This window comes from Stomoxys calcitrans, chromosome 5 (genome assembly GCF_963082655.1).
Source record: "Stomoxys calcitrans chromosome 5, idStoCalc2.1, whole genome shotgun sequence".
In the NCBI taxonomy this organism is placed as follows: domain Eukaryota; kingdom Metazoa; phylum Arthropoda; class Insecta; order Diptera; family Muscidae; genus Stomoxys; species Stomoxys calcitrans.
Window position 1 is genome coordinate 58790364 of NC_081556.1, and position 18486 is coordinate 58808849.

The 18486-nt window shown below is 37.7% G+C and overlaps 1 protein-coding gene across 39 annotated transcripts in view; it reads right to left on the reverse strand.

Annotated features, from left to right (window-relative positions):
• The window catches only part of LOC106087979 (microtubule-actin cross-linking factor 1), a 332047-nt gene that overhangs the window by 95337 nt on the left and 218224 nt on the right, over positions 1-18486 (reverse strand). For 32 of the 39 annotated variants that reach the window (XM_059368766.1, XM_059368767.1, XM_059368741.1 and 29 more), the window contains 2 exons: positions 4918-5197; positions 3570-4852 (listed from right to left, as the gene is read on the reverse strand). In XM_059368766.1, the coding sequence (XP_059224749.1) occupies positions 3570-4852; positions 4918-5197 (1563 nt within the window). Of the gene's footprint in view, positions 1-3569; positions 4853-4917; positions 5198-5448; positions 6434-18486 lie in introns of those variants that run through there. The other 7 variants (XM_059368772.1, XM_013253241.2, XM_059368775.1 and 4 more) reach the window with 4 other exon arrangements.

An 18486-nucleotide genomic window follows, 5' to 3' on the forward strand; every position in this document is an offset into this window, starting at 1 on the left:
ACAATTTTAGCAACATGTGATATCTGGGAGAAAAACTTTTTTGCATAAAAATTTCGTTTGGTAAAACGCGTTTTTTGAGTGCGGTATGTAGACTTTTCTGTGCCACTGTGTATACTTTGTTGGGTCAATATTTTGATGTGTTACAAACGGAATGACGAAATTTGTATGCCTCCATCTTATGGTGGAGGGTTTAAAAATAAAAAGTGGACTTGGGAAGGGCCTACGGGATCTTCAGGATTTTGGACTCCCTTTAACACTGGGCAATATGGGTACCACATGAAAGGTATTAAGGGCTAGAATGTTAAAACGCAAAAAGAAAATCTATCCATTTTTAACCAAAATTTTGGATTGAGAGGAGGAAGATGATAATGAGTATGAAGACATCTCATCGTGGGTGTAAACGGAGCCCAATTTAAATATACTCCTAAAGGCATATAAATATGAGTGCCTTGGATGTTCGATATGACAAGGAGGGTTATTAGTGCCTTTAAATAACCAATGGCCACCCTGCCCCTTTGGCGATTGGTCCTTTGGACCGGAACGAGCTTACTCACTCACCTACAGGAGTTTGACGAGGATCGCCACCTCCACATGAAAATGTGGTTACAACAACAAAAACAACACAGGCTCAGATACCGCAACCAATAGAGCTTCAGCTAGTTGCGCAAACCGAGCAATAAATTTTAGATCCTGTTGCCCTCGTGCACCGAAATTTCTTACGCTTTATTTTAATGGCCCCTTTGTTTTTTTTTTTTTTTTGAATTGCTACAATTTCTGTTAACTACACGTATTCTTTTAACGGAAGGGGAGTACGGTATTTGTGAATAGTAATAACGAAAGTTGCATTTATCGTCTACGCATTCCGCGTACTTGGGTACCGGAAGCCGAATTGAGATGTACAGGAGTCAGAATGAAGTCCGGAAATTTGACCAAAGAATTAGACATCAAACCAATGGCTTTGGTGCAGGCACATCCTCCCGCAGCGACAAAGAAGGAAATCTGGTAACTGACACAGATAACATGTTGAGGATATGGAAAGAACATTTTACCCAACTGCTAGTGTCCGACGTTGGCGGCGAAGAGGATACCGCAGAACCAATCCTTGATGATGGTATAGAATGTTTACCTCCTAGTCAGAATGAGGTCCAAGTAGCAGTGACTCGACTAAAGAACAACAAGGCAGCAGGAGCCGACAGGTTACCCGCTGAACTATTTAAGACCGGCGGCGACATGCTGATAAGGCATATGCATCAGCTTATCTGCGCAATCTGGCTAGAAGAACGCATACCCGATGATTGGAACCTCAGCATACTATGTCCCGTACACAAGAAAGGAGACAAGACGGAATGTGCCAACTACAGAGGAATAAGTATTCTCCTCCCTATCGCATACAAGATACTCTCGAGCGTACTGTGTGAAAGATTAAAACCTAAAGTCAATGAGATAATTGGGCCCTATCAATGCGGCTTTAGACCTGGTAAATCCGCCCTAGACCAGATATTCACACTGCGCCAAATCCTGGAAAAGACCCGAGAAGGACAAATTAACACCTACCATCTCTTTGTTGACTACAAAGCCGCCTTCGATACTCCTTTGCATTCAAAGGTATTTCAAGCCATGTCTGAGTTTGGTATCCCTACAAAATTAATAAGACTCTGCAGGATGACACTTGCTGATTCGCGTTTCTCAGTAATAATAGGAAATAATTTCTCCGAACTATTTAAAACCAAACGAGGTTTCAGACAAGGAGACAGCCTATCGTGTGGTCCTTGAATATACTGTTGGAGAAGATTATACGAGATGCAGATGTTAATAGATATGGCACACTAATCACAAGAGAACACATTCTACTATGCCGACGACATCGCTATCACCGGAAGAAGTAACTGCAGCCTTTGAAAGAATCAAAAGAGAGTGAGTGAAAATGGGTCTGACAGTAAATGGAGATAAGACGAAATGGATGGTTTCAACTCTCAAAAAGCCTTACACAACCGAGCAGATAAAGAAAATGGAGAAAGTTGGGAACCACAACTTTGAGATAGTCAGTAAATTTATTTACTTCGGCACCGTTACCGAAACGAATGACACCATTTTTGAGATAAAGCGAAGAATAATATTGGCAAACAGATGCTACTTTGGACTAAGTAAGTAGCTGAGAAACAAGGCCACCTCTCGACAGACGAAGATTACACTATACAAGACACTGATACTACCCGTGCTGTTATATGGTTCTGAAGCATGGGTACTTGTGAAAGCAGATGAGGCAGTGTTTGGAGTATTTGAGAGAAAGATTCTTCGTAAAATATATGGACCAGTTTGCGTTGGAGAATGTAGGCGACGTATGAACCACGAGCTGTATGAGCTATATGACGACGATAGCATAGTTACACGCATCAAAATGTTGTCATGTTGTCAGAATAGATGAAGAAGCTACAGCAAAGAAGTCTTTTGAAGGCAAACTCGGTGGTACACATAAACCGGGAAGACCAAAAGGACGATGGAAAGATCAAGTCGTGGTAGACACCTCAAAACTTGGTATCAGAGATTTTAGAATGAGCGCAGAAGATCGAGGCGCTTGGAAAGCTATTCTACGTTCGGCTAGTGGAACAAATATTCTGTCATAGTCAATTAAAGCATTCCGCACACTATGATGGAGGTTATAAGAAATCGAAATAGAAAGTGAAGTAGTCATTTTCAAATTGCAAACAAGGAAAAAATCGAAATAAAAACAAAATCTAAACTGGTTGAAATTTTTTCATAAAAATACCCTGTTTTAAAACACCGTCTCTTTGAGTGCTCTAACAATGGAGTAGGGACAAAGCTAATGGCATATGCCGCAATTTATTTATGCCCGTTATTATTGAAATCCCTAACTACATCGAAGTCTCTGACAAGCATAGGCTATAATAACAGGTTTCCATTTTAGTTTCGGACCCGAGATGATCTAATTTACACAATTGCCAACTATAAAACATTCGAAGTTCCAAAGAAAACAGGCCAGAACCAATTGCTTAATACATGACATCAAGCGGAATTTCTAACTCAGAATAACATGAAAGCATTATGTTTTCCAACTATCACTGTGTCCGCTTGAAATGCAATAAAATAAAAATCGTTACAATTGCCACACATTTATGCACTTGGTAATAGCAGCTGAATTAAAAAGCAAATACAAAGCAAAAGAAAAAAAAAACAAAAACAAAACAACTATAAATGCCAAATGCAAATTAAAGTTCAGCGATTTTTTTTTCTATAATTCCAATTTTTTTTATAGGATAGTATTTAAATAATTTTCTTTTTTGGGCCATCTCACCTCGTCTCCATTACCAAATGCACGCTTGTTTTTGAAAAAAATTACGGGAATATAAATACGAGTGAAAAGCAATTATAATTTAGCATCATTGTATAGAGATGTATGTTTGTTTGTATGCAATGTATGCAGGTTTGTATGCAAGCAATACCGAAGATTACCACAAAAATATTGCATGTGACAATTTCATGGCATTGGGAGGAGGAATACACACGCACACATGAAATATTGAAAATGTTGTGGCAGTGCTAGCGCTTACCTCATAGTATCTGTGCACTGAAGACAAATCCAAATTTTTATCGGCCCAATCTCGGGTGATTTCAATTTGCTCCTTTTCATTCAGCCATTGCAATTCGGCCGAAGCTTGCGCCAGGAAGTGTTGCAATGTGTCCAAATCGGAAAGACGCTTGGTGGATGTGCTCAAGAGCTCTGCATAGACCTTTTGTAGCTGGTTGAGGCGCTGCTGGTACAACGTCAATTCGTCGCCGGAGAACTTGGTCTGTTGGTGTTCGTCTTTGAGTATTTTGGAATGGAATTGATCGATGTCCTTGTGCTCGTGCTGTTGGCGATCTAGTTCTTTTTTGACCGAGGGCAAATCGGAGCCGTAGTCGGCGGCAAGCAATTGTTTCAATTTGTTTTGGCACCACTCAATGTGTTCTTGCAGATCCCTGAAGTAGGGATTGGTTTCGATTTGACGTGACTCAACCACAACGCGTTGTTGGCGCGTGGTGGTTTTCTCATGGACGGGATATTTTAGACCTGATAACTTCTGTACAAGTACTGTGTGGAATGTAGTTCTGAGCTGAGCCCAACGTTGGTGCAATTTGTTTACTTTTTTGTGTAGTTCGGCGGCATGGGTATAGCGTCCCTCATTCAAGATGTGACAGTCCTGATTCATCTCCTGTATGGGCTCCTCCAAATGACGGATTTCCGTTTCCAAGGACTCAACTATGTTCTTAGCATTGACGGGATGGAGCGTCTCAATGTGCCGGGCTTCCTCGGTAATGCGAGTTTCCAAATCGGTTATTTTCATATCAACATGCTTGATTTCACGTTGAACTTTGTCGGCAAGACGTTGCAGGCGCTCCAAGCGCTCAATTTCTTGTTGTAGAATCATATCACGATCCTGCAACGCGGTCTGCATGCGATACCAGGCCTTCTCTATGGCCTCGGGCCTTAACTCGGCTTCGACATCAATCTCGCCCACAATCTCGAAGTAACGCTCGAGTTCTTTGTAGATTTGTACTAGTTTTGATTTTTCTCTTTTGCGAGCCGACACCTCATCGCTGCCGAAACTGTGCAGATCGCCCAGCAGACGTTTCAATTCGATCAAATTGGGCGGGAAGGAGCGATCTTGCAAATAGGCAGTCTTTTCGCGGCACCAAGAGATGAATTGCTTCGCCAAGTCACGATATTCGTGGACGCGGCGTTGTGACTCCATGTCATAGAGTGGATGTATGGAAGGTGGTTCGGGGAACACATCATACAATGATGATATATAGGTGATCAATGACTTCTCATCGGGCTCATTGGTGTCAACATCTACAAAGAAGAACTCACATTGATTATAATTTTCCCATTTGGGATGATTTGTCACCAGTGCTTACCTTCGGGATCTAATAGACGGGTCACACCATACTCCTTTTCAACAATGTGGAATGCATTCTCCAGACGTTCTCTTGGCCGATCGTTTCTTGCCTTTCGCCAGTCAAGCAAGTCCGGTCGATTACGATGAACCAGGGCAGAGAATGCCAAACCATCGCGCCATGACGATGTAAAATCGTTGACACGAACTCCCGGATACCGAGCAGTAGAGCGACGGGCCCAACGCAAAAGTGCCTCACGTGCTGATACATTGTCTTCTTTGCCAACAACGATATCGGAGATCTGCGAGAAGACAAAAACAAAAGAACATTTGATTGTATATTTGATTAAGGAAAAAAAAAAAACAAAACAAACAACAAGCACAGAAAACATTTGACCCTAGGACAAACCCGGAGGGCCATTTAACATTTTGAGCATTCATTCATCTCACAAGTAAACCAAAACAAATTTCATTTAATTGCGGTCATTGCTCTGGCCATCATTAGCCATTAAAATCTCTTTGTCTTGCTTCTCAATTTGCCTCATTGCGTTACCTTTTTGCGTCGGATGGTGGTGGTGGATGACGATGCTGGTTCTATAGCCGGCACAACGACGGCCGTTCGGGGCAGTGTGTGGCGATATTCCAAATCTGAGCTGCGCACCATTTTTGCGGGTGGCAGCAAATCTTCTGGTGCTAATTGCTGCTCTTCCGCACGACTCAAGGTGGTTACTTTGCGCACAATATGTGTGGTAATGCGCCTATGGCCACTTGGACCCCGCTGTGAGGTCTTTGTACTCTCCACACTGGAGCCCAAGATTTCGGTGGACACACGTTTGTTGCGTGTAACCTGCTGATAGGACTCATGCATTGCGTGATGCTGATTGGCCGCCGGCACTATTGCAACGGCATTTGTTAGGTTTGTCGTATCGTGGGCGTCTCCATTGCGGAAACTTTTACGCAAGACTATAGAACGATCGTAGGACATGCGCTCATGTGGTGTAGCTGACTCTGGAGCAATACCCGGGTAGTCCGTTATAACAGCCTCGATTGTTTTCTCATGCTTGAATTGATGTTGAAACTGGGCACTTTTCTCGTCGATATTGGTGGTGATGGCCGGGCCACGAGATGGTACTAAAGCCTTCGACATTGAACTACCATAACCTGAGCCATGTTTCTTCATCAATGATGAAGCCTTGGAGGTGGTTGTCGAATGCATTGCTAATGCTCCACCGCAAAGTTGTGTTGGCGACGGTGGTGCAGCGCTAGTTCCTCCCCTGAGACAGATTCGATTGTTGTGGCCCGTTCCGAAATTCTTGTCAATTTTATACATACAACAGTAACAACAACTAAAATGTGTATGAATTGCGCAAACTTGGTTGGTATTCGTGTGAATTTTTCGTTAGAGTTCTCGTTATTGTTCCACAACAAACTCGTCCCGTTTAAGCTAAGCCAGTTTTCACATTCGTTGCATGTTTTCTTTCTTTTCGAGTTCTAACGGATTTTCTCTTTCGGTTTCAAAATAACATTCATCCGGCCAAACTGTAAAGCGGAGCGTTGAAACTAATTTTTTGCTCTTCGTCTTTTTTTTGTGGGTAAGGTGCTTCGGATTTTCACCAGTGGAGTTGTATTTACTGTTGCTAATGGTGTCTGTGTGTTTATTTTCTTTATAACAAAAAAAAAAACAACCGGATGTTCCAACCATCGGTTGTGGGGAATGTATGGAAGTTGTGTCGTTTTGTGTTCACATTCACAACAAAGTCAGTTTTCCAGCAGTCTGTTTGTTGATGTTTTCGGAAACGAATGTTGCTCGCATGTATTGGGGATCCCCTTTGGGCACTGTGCCAATTGTAACCTCTTCGCTTGTGGATTCATTCATTCATTCTACTTGGCAAATAATGAAATACAACATCGGCCAGATAGAACATAATTAAAAATTTAAATTCATGTTGAAATTTCTTGCACGCAAATGCACTAACCCCAGTAGAGTATGGTGTGCGACATACATGTGTACATTCATTGTATGAATCCATATATAAATAGCATGTGGTCATTATGAAAAGAACGATATTACGATATCTTACTTTGAGCTACAAACAAAACGTGACTCTGAAAGCTAAAGACTGGAGAGCAGCAAGACCCCTTTAGATTGTTCTTGTTGTAGCAGTACACTGAGACAGCACCCTTGGCCGATGAGGGACTCCATCGGATCAATCCGGTACGTAGAACCGGCTGTCATGCAATTGCCCTAAAGAAGGTGTAGGGATTGCTGTGTTGATTCTACACTAACTCCCTTTTATTTATTATCAGATCCCTTGACATGAGATATTTTCTCAGAAACTGGACTCAAAAAGTTGAATTAAAAGCGCGGTTTTTATGGGTTCCATGCCAGTTTATATCCATATTCGGAACATACTTAAGTTGCTATTACACGATAAGACTTGTGTCATATGACCTGTCACTTTCTGTATTCAAAAGACTTGTCTTAAATACCTCAAATACAAATACGATGCGCTCTAATCGTCGTGTATTGTCATATGTTTTGTGCTTTTTTTAAAGACATGTATGTGTCCTCATGTATGTTCGATGAAATTAAAGCTCGATTTAATCGAAAAAGTTGCATATTTATTCCAATATCCACTTGTCATGTGTTTAGGTGTACAACTTTCAGAATTGTTATTTTTGAAATTGCATATGAAAAGTATTATCGTGTAATAGCAGCTTTAGCAGAAATGATGGAAAACATAACACAAGCATATGAGTCAAATCAAGGCATTTTAATAAGGTGGGCGAATTGATACAACATGTCAAAGTTCACTACGAAGTGAATACCTTTAACCTTCCAGGATAGTTCTGGCTCAATTCCAATTGGGCTGGGATTGATTCCAACTTCGTGTGTCTCGATTATAACCAGGGGCCACCCATCACATTTGTGAAATGTGTGACTCTCTGGTGGACATGAGCATTCCTCCTGAATTGAGTTCATACTATGTGGATGCACAGGATTATAAGCGTCCCAAGAGCAAAGGGTTCAAATAGCATTTTTGTGACTACAGCTCAATCACCACAAGGTCGGTTTTTGTACCCCTTCGATATTTTTGGGATTTTCAGATCATTTGAAAAAGAAGTTTGTTGGCTACTAGGATGACGTTTTCATCTTGGTGTGTGGCTGTCAGAGTGAATATAGTATGCTGCCAAGATTGGCCAATGGGCTTGATGAAAACCCCCAAAGATAGCGTTGGTGCTTTTCACCAATATGAGGTAACTTTTTGTGCTCAGAGGACCTTTCCTAGACGAGGTGGAGCTACCGTTCTCACTGCTGAAAGGGGTCCTGGCAAACCATACTAATGCCAGGACTTACGCATTATAGATGGTTCACCACCTATTTTGGCCCTGCCTGAAATTGAGGGGGTAGGTGCAGGATTATGGCTAAACGAACACCTTTTTTTCTTGTCTAAATTATTTTCAGGCACATAGTCCTTTCGTCATTCTTGGCTACAATTGGTGTTTGAAATGACAGATTGGAGAGAACTTCTCCAGGCCGCCTGGCCCCCAATATTGTCATGCATGTTGGTTCGTTTACTTCTTCATTCTAATGTCTGTAATGTATGGCATTGTGTTGCCGTAAATTTCGTCGATGTTCTTCAGCGCTTTTTGAATCTTTTTCGGGGGCGACACAATGAAGGTGATAGCGATTGAGTGAAGGTGATAGCGATTGAGGTTATATATAAGCAATGTTTATATAAACAATGTTTAAGAATCAAAACAGCATTGAACACAAAAATTAATTTATAGACCGATCTCTCGATTTAAGGTTTTGGGCCCATAAAAGGGGAATTTATTGTCCGATTTCGCCGAAATTTGGGATAGAGAGTTGTGTTGTTAGGCTCTTCGAAATTTTTCTGCAACTTGGCTCAAATCGGTCCAGATTTGGATATAGCTGCCATATAGACCGATATCTCGATTTTTAGTCTTAGCCCCATGAAAGGCGCATTTATAATCCTATTTCACTGAAATTTTACACAGTGATTTATGGTAGGCTTTTCGACATCCGTGTCGTATATCGATATAGCTGCTATGGGGAATAAGGTATGTATTTTTCATGGGATTTTGACGAAAGGTGGCAAAGTGAGTATCCAAAGTTCGGCCCGGCCGAACTTAATGCCTTTTTACATGTTTTCAAAATCAATATCGTTCGTCCTTGGCCCAAAAAACGTCCTTGGCGTTTGCAAAATTTGTGACAGTCGGCCAATAAATGCGTCATGCACCTTGATCACAAGGATACGTGGACAGACTGACATGGCTAATTCGAATCAATCAATGGATGCAACTCTTCCCCTTCTAAGCGTAGCAAACAAATCCACAAAGTCATAATATCCTGTTCCACAGTTGTGGTATGGGGTATACAGCTGTGGTGAATATAATAGCACCAGTATAAATTTTGGAGTTCAGTTCGATGTTTTATACCATTTTGCTTACAAACCCTTTATATTTTTCTTTAAGGTTATCAAATCGGTGGAATTTAATGAAGGCTTAGTGACAAAAAAATTTTTGTGATTAAATTAAAGAAGGGAAAAGAGAGCCTAAAAAAGCAGTCAAATTAATAGCACCTCATATAACGAATTGGCCAACAATTCTATTGATACAAAGGAAGCAGTAACCAATTGGGGGGATTTATTTAGAGCTTAGAACAATGAAGCATTTCTGATATTTGGTTAAGTGTCCCTTGTGGGTAATGACAGCAAAGCAACGTTTTCCAATTAAATTGACAGGATGTTGACATCTGTCATGGGAAATAGGGCTCCAAATTCCTAGCGGAATTTTTATGGGCAAAATTTGCAATTTTTGGTTTAAACAGCTCACGCACGTTTCGTACTTGGTTAACTGTCAAACATCTTCAGTTTGGTCTATAATTCAACCATAAATCGTCTTACAAACGAATGAAATTATTGAATTTTATTATCAAAATGCGTGCTCCGTTAAGAAAGTTCATCGCGCGCTTCTTCCATTTTATGGTCAATTTAATCGACCCACTGAAGTTGGCCGAAGATCCACTTTTTATCACAAAAATTGTGTTCAGCGTCGAAGCTTATTTTTGACTCAATGGGTACGTCAATAAGCAGAATTGCCGATATCGGAGTGAAGATCAGCCAGAAGCATTGCAAGAGGTACCAATAATGCATCCAGAAAAAGTCACAGTTTGGTACTGTTTTTGGACTAGTGGCATCATTGGACCGTACTTCTTCGAAGATGATGCGAATCGTAACTTAACTGTGAATGATGAGCCACCGTGAAACGATATCCAACTTTCTTTTGCCCAAAATGCAAGATCTTGACTTGCATGAAATGTGGTTTCAACAAGACGGTGTCACATGCCACACAGCACGCGTAACAATGGACTTATTGAGGGGCGAGTTCGGTGAACATTTTATTTCACGTTCGGTACAAGTCAATTGGCCGCATAGATGGTGAGATTTAACGCCTTTGGACTATTTTTGTGGGGCTATGTTACAGACTATATAGACAAGCCCGCTTCAATTGAGGCATTGGAAGACAACATTGAAGCATTTATTCATAAAATACCGGCCAAAAAGTTGGAGAGTATGTTGGACTAAGCAGATGGACCATTTGAAGCGCAGTCACGGTCAACATTTGCATGAAATAATCTTGAAACATTCAATTATATGGACCGTACTATCGCTTCAAATAAAGATACCATGCATTTTTCTGAATTTTATGTGTTTTTTTTATCCATTTATTGGACGAACACATCATTCAATAAAAATAACGGGATTTGAGAGAGAAACGTAATTTAGTGCTATTATTTTGACTGTGGTAATATTAGTTTCCTTGTGATACGTCGCTTGGAACATAAACATAAAATTCATATACTAGACAAGTCCCAACGCTTCCAATAGATAACACATTTATCTAACTTCCTTATAAAGCCTAGTACTGACTTCATTCTTGACGAAAATGCCTAATAAATTATTGCGAAATCCGACGGGCTCTATTCTTCGCCAGAACACAAACATAAGCCAAACGACAACAACACACAAGAAAGATAACAGCATTGAAGCAGAGTTGATTGATGCCCATTTCCTAAGAATTTGCATAGAATTCTGTACCACTTATCCGGAATGTGTTCGCCAATTTTTCGTCACAATTTTTTTATAATGCGTTTTGACAACAGTTCGGCCAAAATTCGAAGTCAGTACTAGGCTTAACACTGAACGCAATAAGAAAAGATTAAATGAGCATATTTTAGACCAGTAATCCTAATGGTTCTATTATTTAGACCGGCACTGTAAATATGACAGTCGGGTTGCGCTGATGAAAGTCATTGTACGAGAATAACCCAAATACTGACTCAGAACAATAAACGAGGTAAAATGTGCTCATATCAAGCAAAGGTGTTTTACACAAAACAAATTTGGTCGTTTGAATTGGTAACACTTTGTGCCAGCTACCCTGTATGTACGTTGTAGGGTCTCAGATCAACATTTTGTTGAGTTACAAACGGAATAACGAAAGTAGTTTAAAGTGGCGCAACGATAAGATTGATTCGAACACAGTCTTTCAGCATCATTTATGAGCCCCAGTCGACTTTTTGACATCTGAAAACAGATGGAAGTCTTTGCAAAAGTTACTGCTTTCAGATTTTTAGCAGATTATCTGTTTTTACAGCAAATATTTTTGCTTTTTTTGCTAACAAATTTCTCTGGGTGTAGATGATTTGAGCTGAACTGAAAAAAAAAGTTGAGGAAACATAAAATTATTATTTCTCTTAACAACCACAGTTTGTGTGTGTGTGTGTGAATGCTCCAATTTTAGAATGTAATTTATGTAGCATGCCTTGCAGCTATAAGTTTGGCTTATTCTCCCACAACGGAACCTCCAGAATTTCCTAATTAAATTTGTTACTCAGCATGACAATTTGGAAAAGTCATTGGCCAAAAATTAAAACTTGCAAAGGTACAAAAGGCAATTTTATGCTAGAAACAATTTTGAGAAATCAACGAAATGTAAAGAAGTTAATGCGGTTTGAGTTTGAGCTCTAACGTCGCTGCTAGCCGTTGCCTTTTGGCCTACCTGCCTGCCTGTCTGTTTGGCCAAAAATAGTCAAATAAAAAGTGACAAAGACATTAGTCATTTGGAGCAACAATGCGCGAGCTAGTAATAACAAAATAAAACACCATAGATAGCGGGCCGGAGAGGAAGGCAACAACAAAACAAAAAACAAGAGGTATAGCCAAAAATAACAAAACAGCATGGCACAAAAAGCCATTTATGCGTTCATCGACATTATTAGTAACTCTAATTCGGCAATTTACTCTCATGCCACTCTTTGGTCAACTCTATAAAATTCTCTCTCTCTTTTATTCTCTTTTACTGACTCTCTTTCTCGGTATATTCTCAAGCAAGTTTTAAATCTAACAATGTTGCCAATTATTGAGGAATGAAACAAAGACTACCCCTAAAATCGGTCGACGATAAAGATCTTCTGAGGAGATTAGAATATTTCAAGTTTTTGATTTTGATAATGTAAGCAAAAGTATGTCATCATTCTTAAATTTGATTATTTATGACTATTTGTTTGTTTTCTTCACAAAATCTAATCGATATCGCATATGGTATTGAAATCAATAAAAACCTCAAATTGCCATAAATAGTCATGGCTTGTATTCAAATACAAACGAATGGCGTGGACAATCGGTTCGACATTTTTCAATATCAACTCCCACTCTATGATAGCAGTCGACGGCGGCAGATAATTACACCTTCTCGAAATTCATCCAAGATACCAAGTGACGTGATCGCTAAAAAGTGTTCAAGTCTTGTTTGGAGAATCAACAGTGACCGAATGAAAATAGAGTAATAAAACCATCATTTCATAGTCAACAAGAACAACAATCTTAACAACAACAAACACAAGTCTTTAACATGATTGAAATGTAATTGTTTTTCGAATGATTGATGCAAATATGTAAACAGTTTTTAGCCGTCAAACAAAAATTTGCATTCTTAATGAAATTGTTGTTATATATATTTTTTTTTTTTTTTGAGATAAATGTATGTGGGTAGGTAGAGATGTTAGAATTATCGTTAAACTCAACAAATCAACTCTCAAACTTAATGATTTTCTTTATTGATATGCGGGCGTTCAACAAAGTTAGGTGTTTACATTTTTCTCCTTAAATGTATTTTTAATAGATCACTAAATCACTGGAAACTAAAGAATACCAACGAAGTGTAAGCAGACCAATACTTTATTACCACGCCAAGCAGGAATAACCGATAAGTAAATAAAAAAAAACTTAAAGACAGAAAGCTGTATATGTTATGGTTTCAACCATATCTCTTCAACATTAAAAAAACATTCTGTAATAAATGTTGCTTATGAAACCACCCTTTCAATCTTCAAGCAGTTCAAACAGTTGAAATACATTCACCGAAGTTCAAAAGATTTTATTGTACAAATGTTGGGGAATATGGAAGAAGTTCTGGTTATGCACTTAGAAAGTGTCTATCCTTTATGTGAGTCAACTACATATTAGTAAATTTGGAAATCGTGGCATTATAAATCCAAAAATTGATCATTAACAAAAAATCTTCGTTTTTAAAACTAACGGTTCACCACCTTGTAAGGCGACTTTTGCGCCCTTTATACATTAATAATAGTAATGTCGACTTTTTATTTTACTGTTGCTGAATTTGAAGTATTGCACATAAATGGGTTCATTTGTATAGATTTACATGAAATTTGATCGATGTTTTTTTTTATCAATCGAGACTCGTTTGCTATCAATAGATACCATGTTCAAAAACAGTAAACTGAAATATTTAATTTAGGATTTGGCAAGAACGAGCAATATTCAAAAAAACTCCACCTTTAAAAAGCTAAGAACCCTTCTATAAAATATAAGAAGCTTGTTTCGTCCATTGATTTATATGAACTAATATGGAAGAGCCCATATAAAGAGTTTAATTGATTTTCCTTCACAAAAGTAGATCAATTTTTAACCTTCAACGTCTCTAATAGCTCTCAATAAATATTTATATTTATATTTAAAAAGTTTCTATTCAACAATAGTAAATAATAACTGCAAACAATAATATTTGAAATATGTTAGAACAGAACAACATAGTGAATTAAAAATGTTTAGAACACCTGTTTTTTGCGTTTTTGACAATTAATTTAAAAGGCCTAGTATTAAACAATGTCATCACATCATATCTATCACAAAAGCATTTGAAAATTAGTAAGGAAAATCAAAAGTCGTGCGAAGATGAATGTACATTACCCTAAAGCACTAAGTGTATTTCCTACTACAGTTGAACCTCGATTATCGGGGCCTCTAATAAAACCGATAACCCCTGTTAACCGGCCTGCTGTGCTTTTGGTTTTGTAGTACTATTAACCGGGGTTTACCTCTATCATACGTGCTTCAAAAATGCTACCTCTATTAACCGTGCTTTCCTCTATTATCCGTGCATCACTCACATATTTTGATGTAAAATCCTGGGATTTCCTTTTTAGTTTGAAATAAACTTAAGTGTCACAATTACATTCAGTCTGTAATTGTCCCTACAAATTGTATAAAACATTAGCTTTGATAAGTAGAGCAAAATGCTTTTGCTACTAGATATATGCAAGCAGTGATATCTGAAATGAAAATTTAGTAACTTTTCTTCCACATGCTTAATTCAGCCTACTGTTCAAGGGAATATCCGAAACTTCAATCACATAAATTAATCATCCAAAAACTTTTGGTTTCAGACAGTAGACATGATTTCGCCAAATCTTTGAACATAAAGACAGCTTTGTAGACATATGTACATATCTTGGGACAATGTAGCACCACAAGTATAACATAATGTTTGAAACAACCTACTGTCCCACGATAACGAAAAAGGGAATTATGCTGCTGTTATACAATCAAACATTGCAATAACGCCTGGAAGTTCAATTAATGACTTCTCAATAGGTGGTGATGTCACATCCTGCGAAAGCGAAGGATACGAGACTAATGGGGATTCCGAAGAATCAGACGAAGGAGACTAAAAAAAAAAACAGAAATCCCCCATTGGTGTAAGCAATAATAAAAAAAAAATTAAGAATACACGTGCAAAATTAAACAACATTGCAGAAGTACTTTAAATAGGAATGTTTATATATTTTAAAAATCTTTCTATATACCTATTTTTATTGAAATCATAGAAATTCTTTTTGATAGTACCAGAAATCAATAAAAACACACAAATAATGGAATTTAAGAAAAACCCCTATTAACCGTGCTCAGCTCGGTCCCGAGCGAGCCGGATAATCGAGGTTCAACTGTACTATTTATTTTAATCAAATGTATGAGTATATCGGCTGGATTTCATATATGGAAGTTATATGTAAATCTGATTAGATTTTTATGAACTTTTGCACGACAAAAGTGCAAACAACTGTTGCCCAGTATCAAGAAAATGTAATAAAATGTGAAACGGTCTTGGCCGTGAAATATACCGACCTACAGACATTGTTAGGACGAGAAACCTATTCTTTGAGTATCAAAATGACTGTCGAATACTTGAAAGTTATTTATCCCTCAAAGGGAAAACTAAGTATTGTTATGTCATGAAGAAATTATAGATAATTTTTTAAAAAAATAATATCTGAATATATGTTTATAGTAGCACAGGAAAGTCTACATAAAAACGTGCATTTTCGGTCGGGATGAATCTTGGGATTCGGACCATGAATTCCACCAAAAATGTACCCTTATTAACTCTGTTTGTATTTGAATTATTTTGTTATAATCAAATCGGTCACTGTTTGAGACTTCTATGAACTCTTAGCGGTATATAAGTATTTAAGGGGTTCTACAGGGTGGCTGATGAAAGCCGCTACCAAAAAAAATGTAATAACTTTTTTTCTATTTAATAATAATAATTTAATAATTAATTTAATTAATTAATTAATTAATTTAATTAATAATAATTTAATAATTAATTTAATAATTTAATTTAACATGAATAAAAGAAAAATGTATTCCATACACCGAAAAAAAAATGTAGCAATATTCATCATTGTAGCAATATTCATCAGCCACCCTGTATATCAGTATATAGACCGATTCGGATCATACTTGGCACGGATGTTGGAAGTCAGAACATACGTCATTGTGATAAGTTTCAGCCAAATTGGATGAAAATTTAGGCCTCTAGGGATCAAGAAATCAAAAACGGTAATAGGTTTATATGGGGGCTGTATACAAATCCGAACCTACATGGCCCATTTGTAATCCCCAACGACCTATACTAATAAGAGCATCGGTGCAACATTTTAAGCAGATATCTTTATTCGTTCGAACGCTATCAAAACAATAAACTTTATAGGTTCTCAAATCATTATTTCGAGGTGTTACAAACGGAATAACTACACTGAAAAAATTTTTGAACAATTTTTTTTACTTAATTAGAAGATGATTAATTTTCCAACTTTTTAAAGAAACTTTTCTTTTGGTGAAAGATGTTTTCCTTGACATATAGGATTTTTTATTTTCAAATGGTAGCTTAATACACACTTAACTATGCGTCTTGTTATTAAAGACAAAAATCTAATATCTGTGAAAGTTAGGAAACTGAGTGTAGGACTCTAGACAACAGTGTAGCTTAGTCAAATACGCAAAATGAACTTAGAACTGGGAGAGTCATTAAATTAAAATTTTTTTTTTTAAGGTTTAGATGCAAAGTTAAAAAAAAGGATTTTTAAAAAAATAATAGTTGGACAATCATCCGTGGAGTAAAATAAGAATCAATCAGCGATCGAAATTTCAAACGGATGGTCGTGCCCATTAGTGAATAGGAAATTAGATTCCATCATCTTTATTTTCAAGTTTTGGTTCTTTGGATCGTTTTCATTGCTAAAATCCTACGAATAAGGAAATCTTAAATTTTCGGGCAACTTTTTTTCTGTGTAAATTAGTATTTTCCCCTGCCAAAATGGATTTCGTTTGTCAAAATATGTCTTTTTCATGGAGGTTGAATTGGATTGTCTATGCCACTGTATGTAAAATATTATGCAAGGAACTTAAAAATGTCATATAAAACCTTTGGTTTGACGAAAGTGTTCGTTTTTACCTTATGTATGGAATGTGGAATCTAATCTAACCTATAAAGGGTTTTCGTAAAGTAGCAACTAGCAGAATGTTAATAAATGTAGTTGTAGCAAGAACATCGCAGAGAGCGGAAATGCTATTTGTCGGGAAAACAAAGCTGACCAAAGGTTCTTCGTTAATAAATAAACTCTACCATCTTACAACTGTGTGTATGTAGTTAGAGTTACCGTTTCATTTTACATATGTTCTCCAAGTTTTTTCCCTATAGAAAAAAAACAAAAGAGAAATGCCCTTGAGAAACGCTGTTATACTTGGATGTCAATCAAATCTCATTGTGATTGTCGTCTTTTTACATTACAGTAGTCTTGGTGTTACAATGAAAAAAAGAAACAAATTAAAGTGAACTGATTTGAATGAACGCAGGCGCGTCTAGCCGGCCAAGATCATTATCATTCAAGACAATAACCATGGGGCCGGCCATCATCAAGGTGGAATTTGCAATATATTCCTATAATTGAAGCAAATTGCAATAAACAAACAATTCACAATGGAAAGAATAACAATTCACAAATATTGACACGATAAGAACCAGTGAGAGAGAGAGAGAGAGGTGAGCGGCGTGCTGCTCTTACAATAAGAAATTTAAAATAAATTGCATTAGTAATGGTATCTTTCCATCACATACTATATATGTATTTGTGGATGCCGCCAATTGTTATAACTGGCAATGGTGATGGGGTCTGGCAGCAGTAGCACACTTTACAAAACCATAACAGCCATAAACATCATCAACAAAAATCGCACCATTCCATGCTCATGACAGACTGCAAGAAACTTGGGGGAATTTTAGTACATACACACAATGCAGATGAAGTTGTAGTAGGTGGAAGAGGAGGAGATACGCCAATGACTACGACAACGGTAAACAATAGAGCGTAGAAGCAAAAAACACAAAATGAGGCAACAAACGATGCTTATCTCACTGACATCACCAGCAATTTGGAATGACGTTTTTACAGCATTTTCAAAAGGGCCCGAGCAGACCCAATCAGCTGTCATCATGGGGTAAAGTGCAACACTTGACTTCAACATCATGCATTGCTCGATTCTTCGTTGCCAGCAACAACAAACAGACTCAGCAACAACAGTAAGAACAGCACATAAGGCCGCCAATGCAGCCGATTTGTATGCGATCGAGGCAGAATAAAAAACGGAGCACCATACACATAATTGTTTTTTTCCCCAATATAAGTTGGGGGCTTCATTTCTTTTTCACTTTTTTTTAATCAACAAAAGGATTTTCTCATTTTCCTTTCGCTATCTCTGGCTTAACTGATTAGCAATTCCACTAACAATATTTTTTTGTTGTGTTGACTCTTTGTTTGTTTTGGCCAATGAATGATTATTTTTTTTTGTTTTTATAAAAATTAATTGTTTATTTTTTTTCCGATGTTGTAGTTGTTAATATCAAATAAATAGGCAAA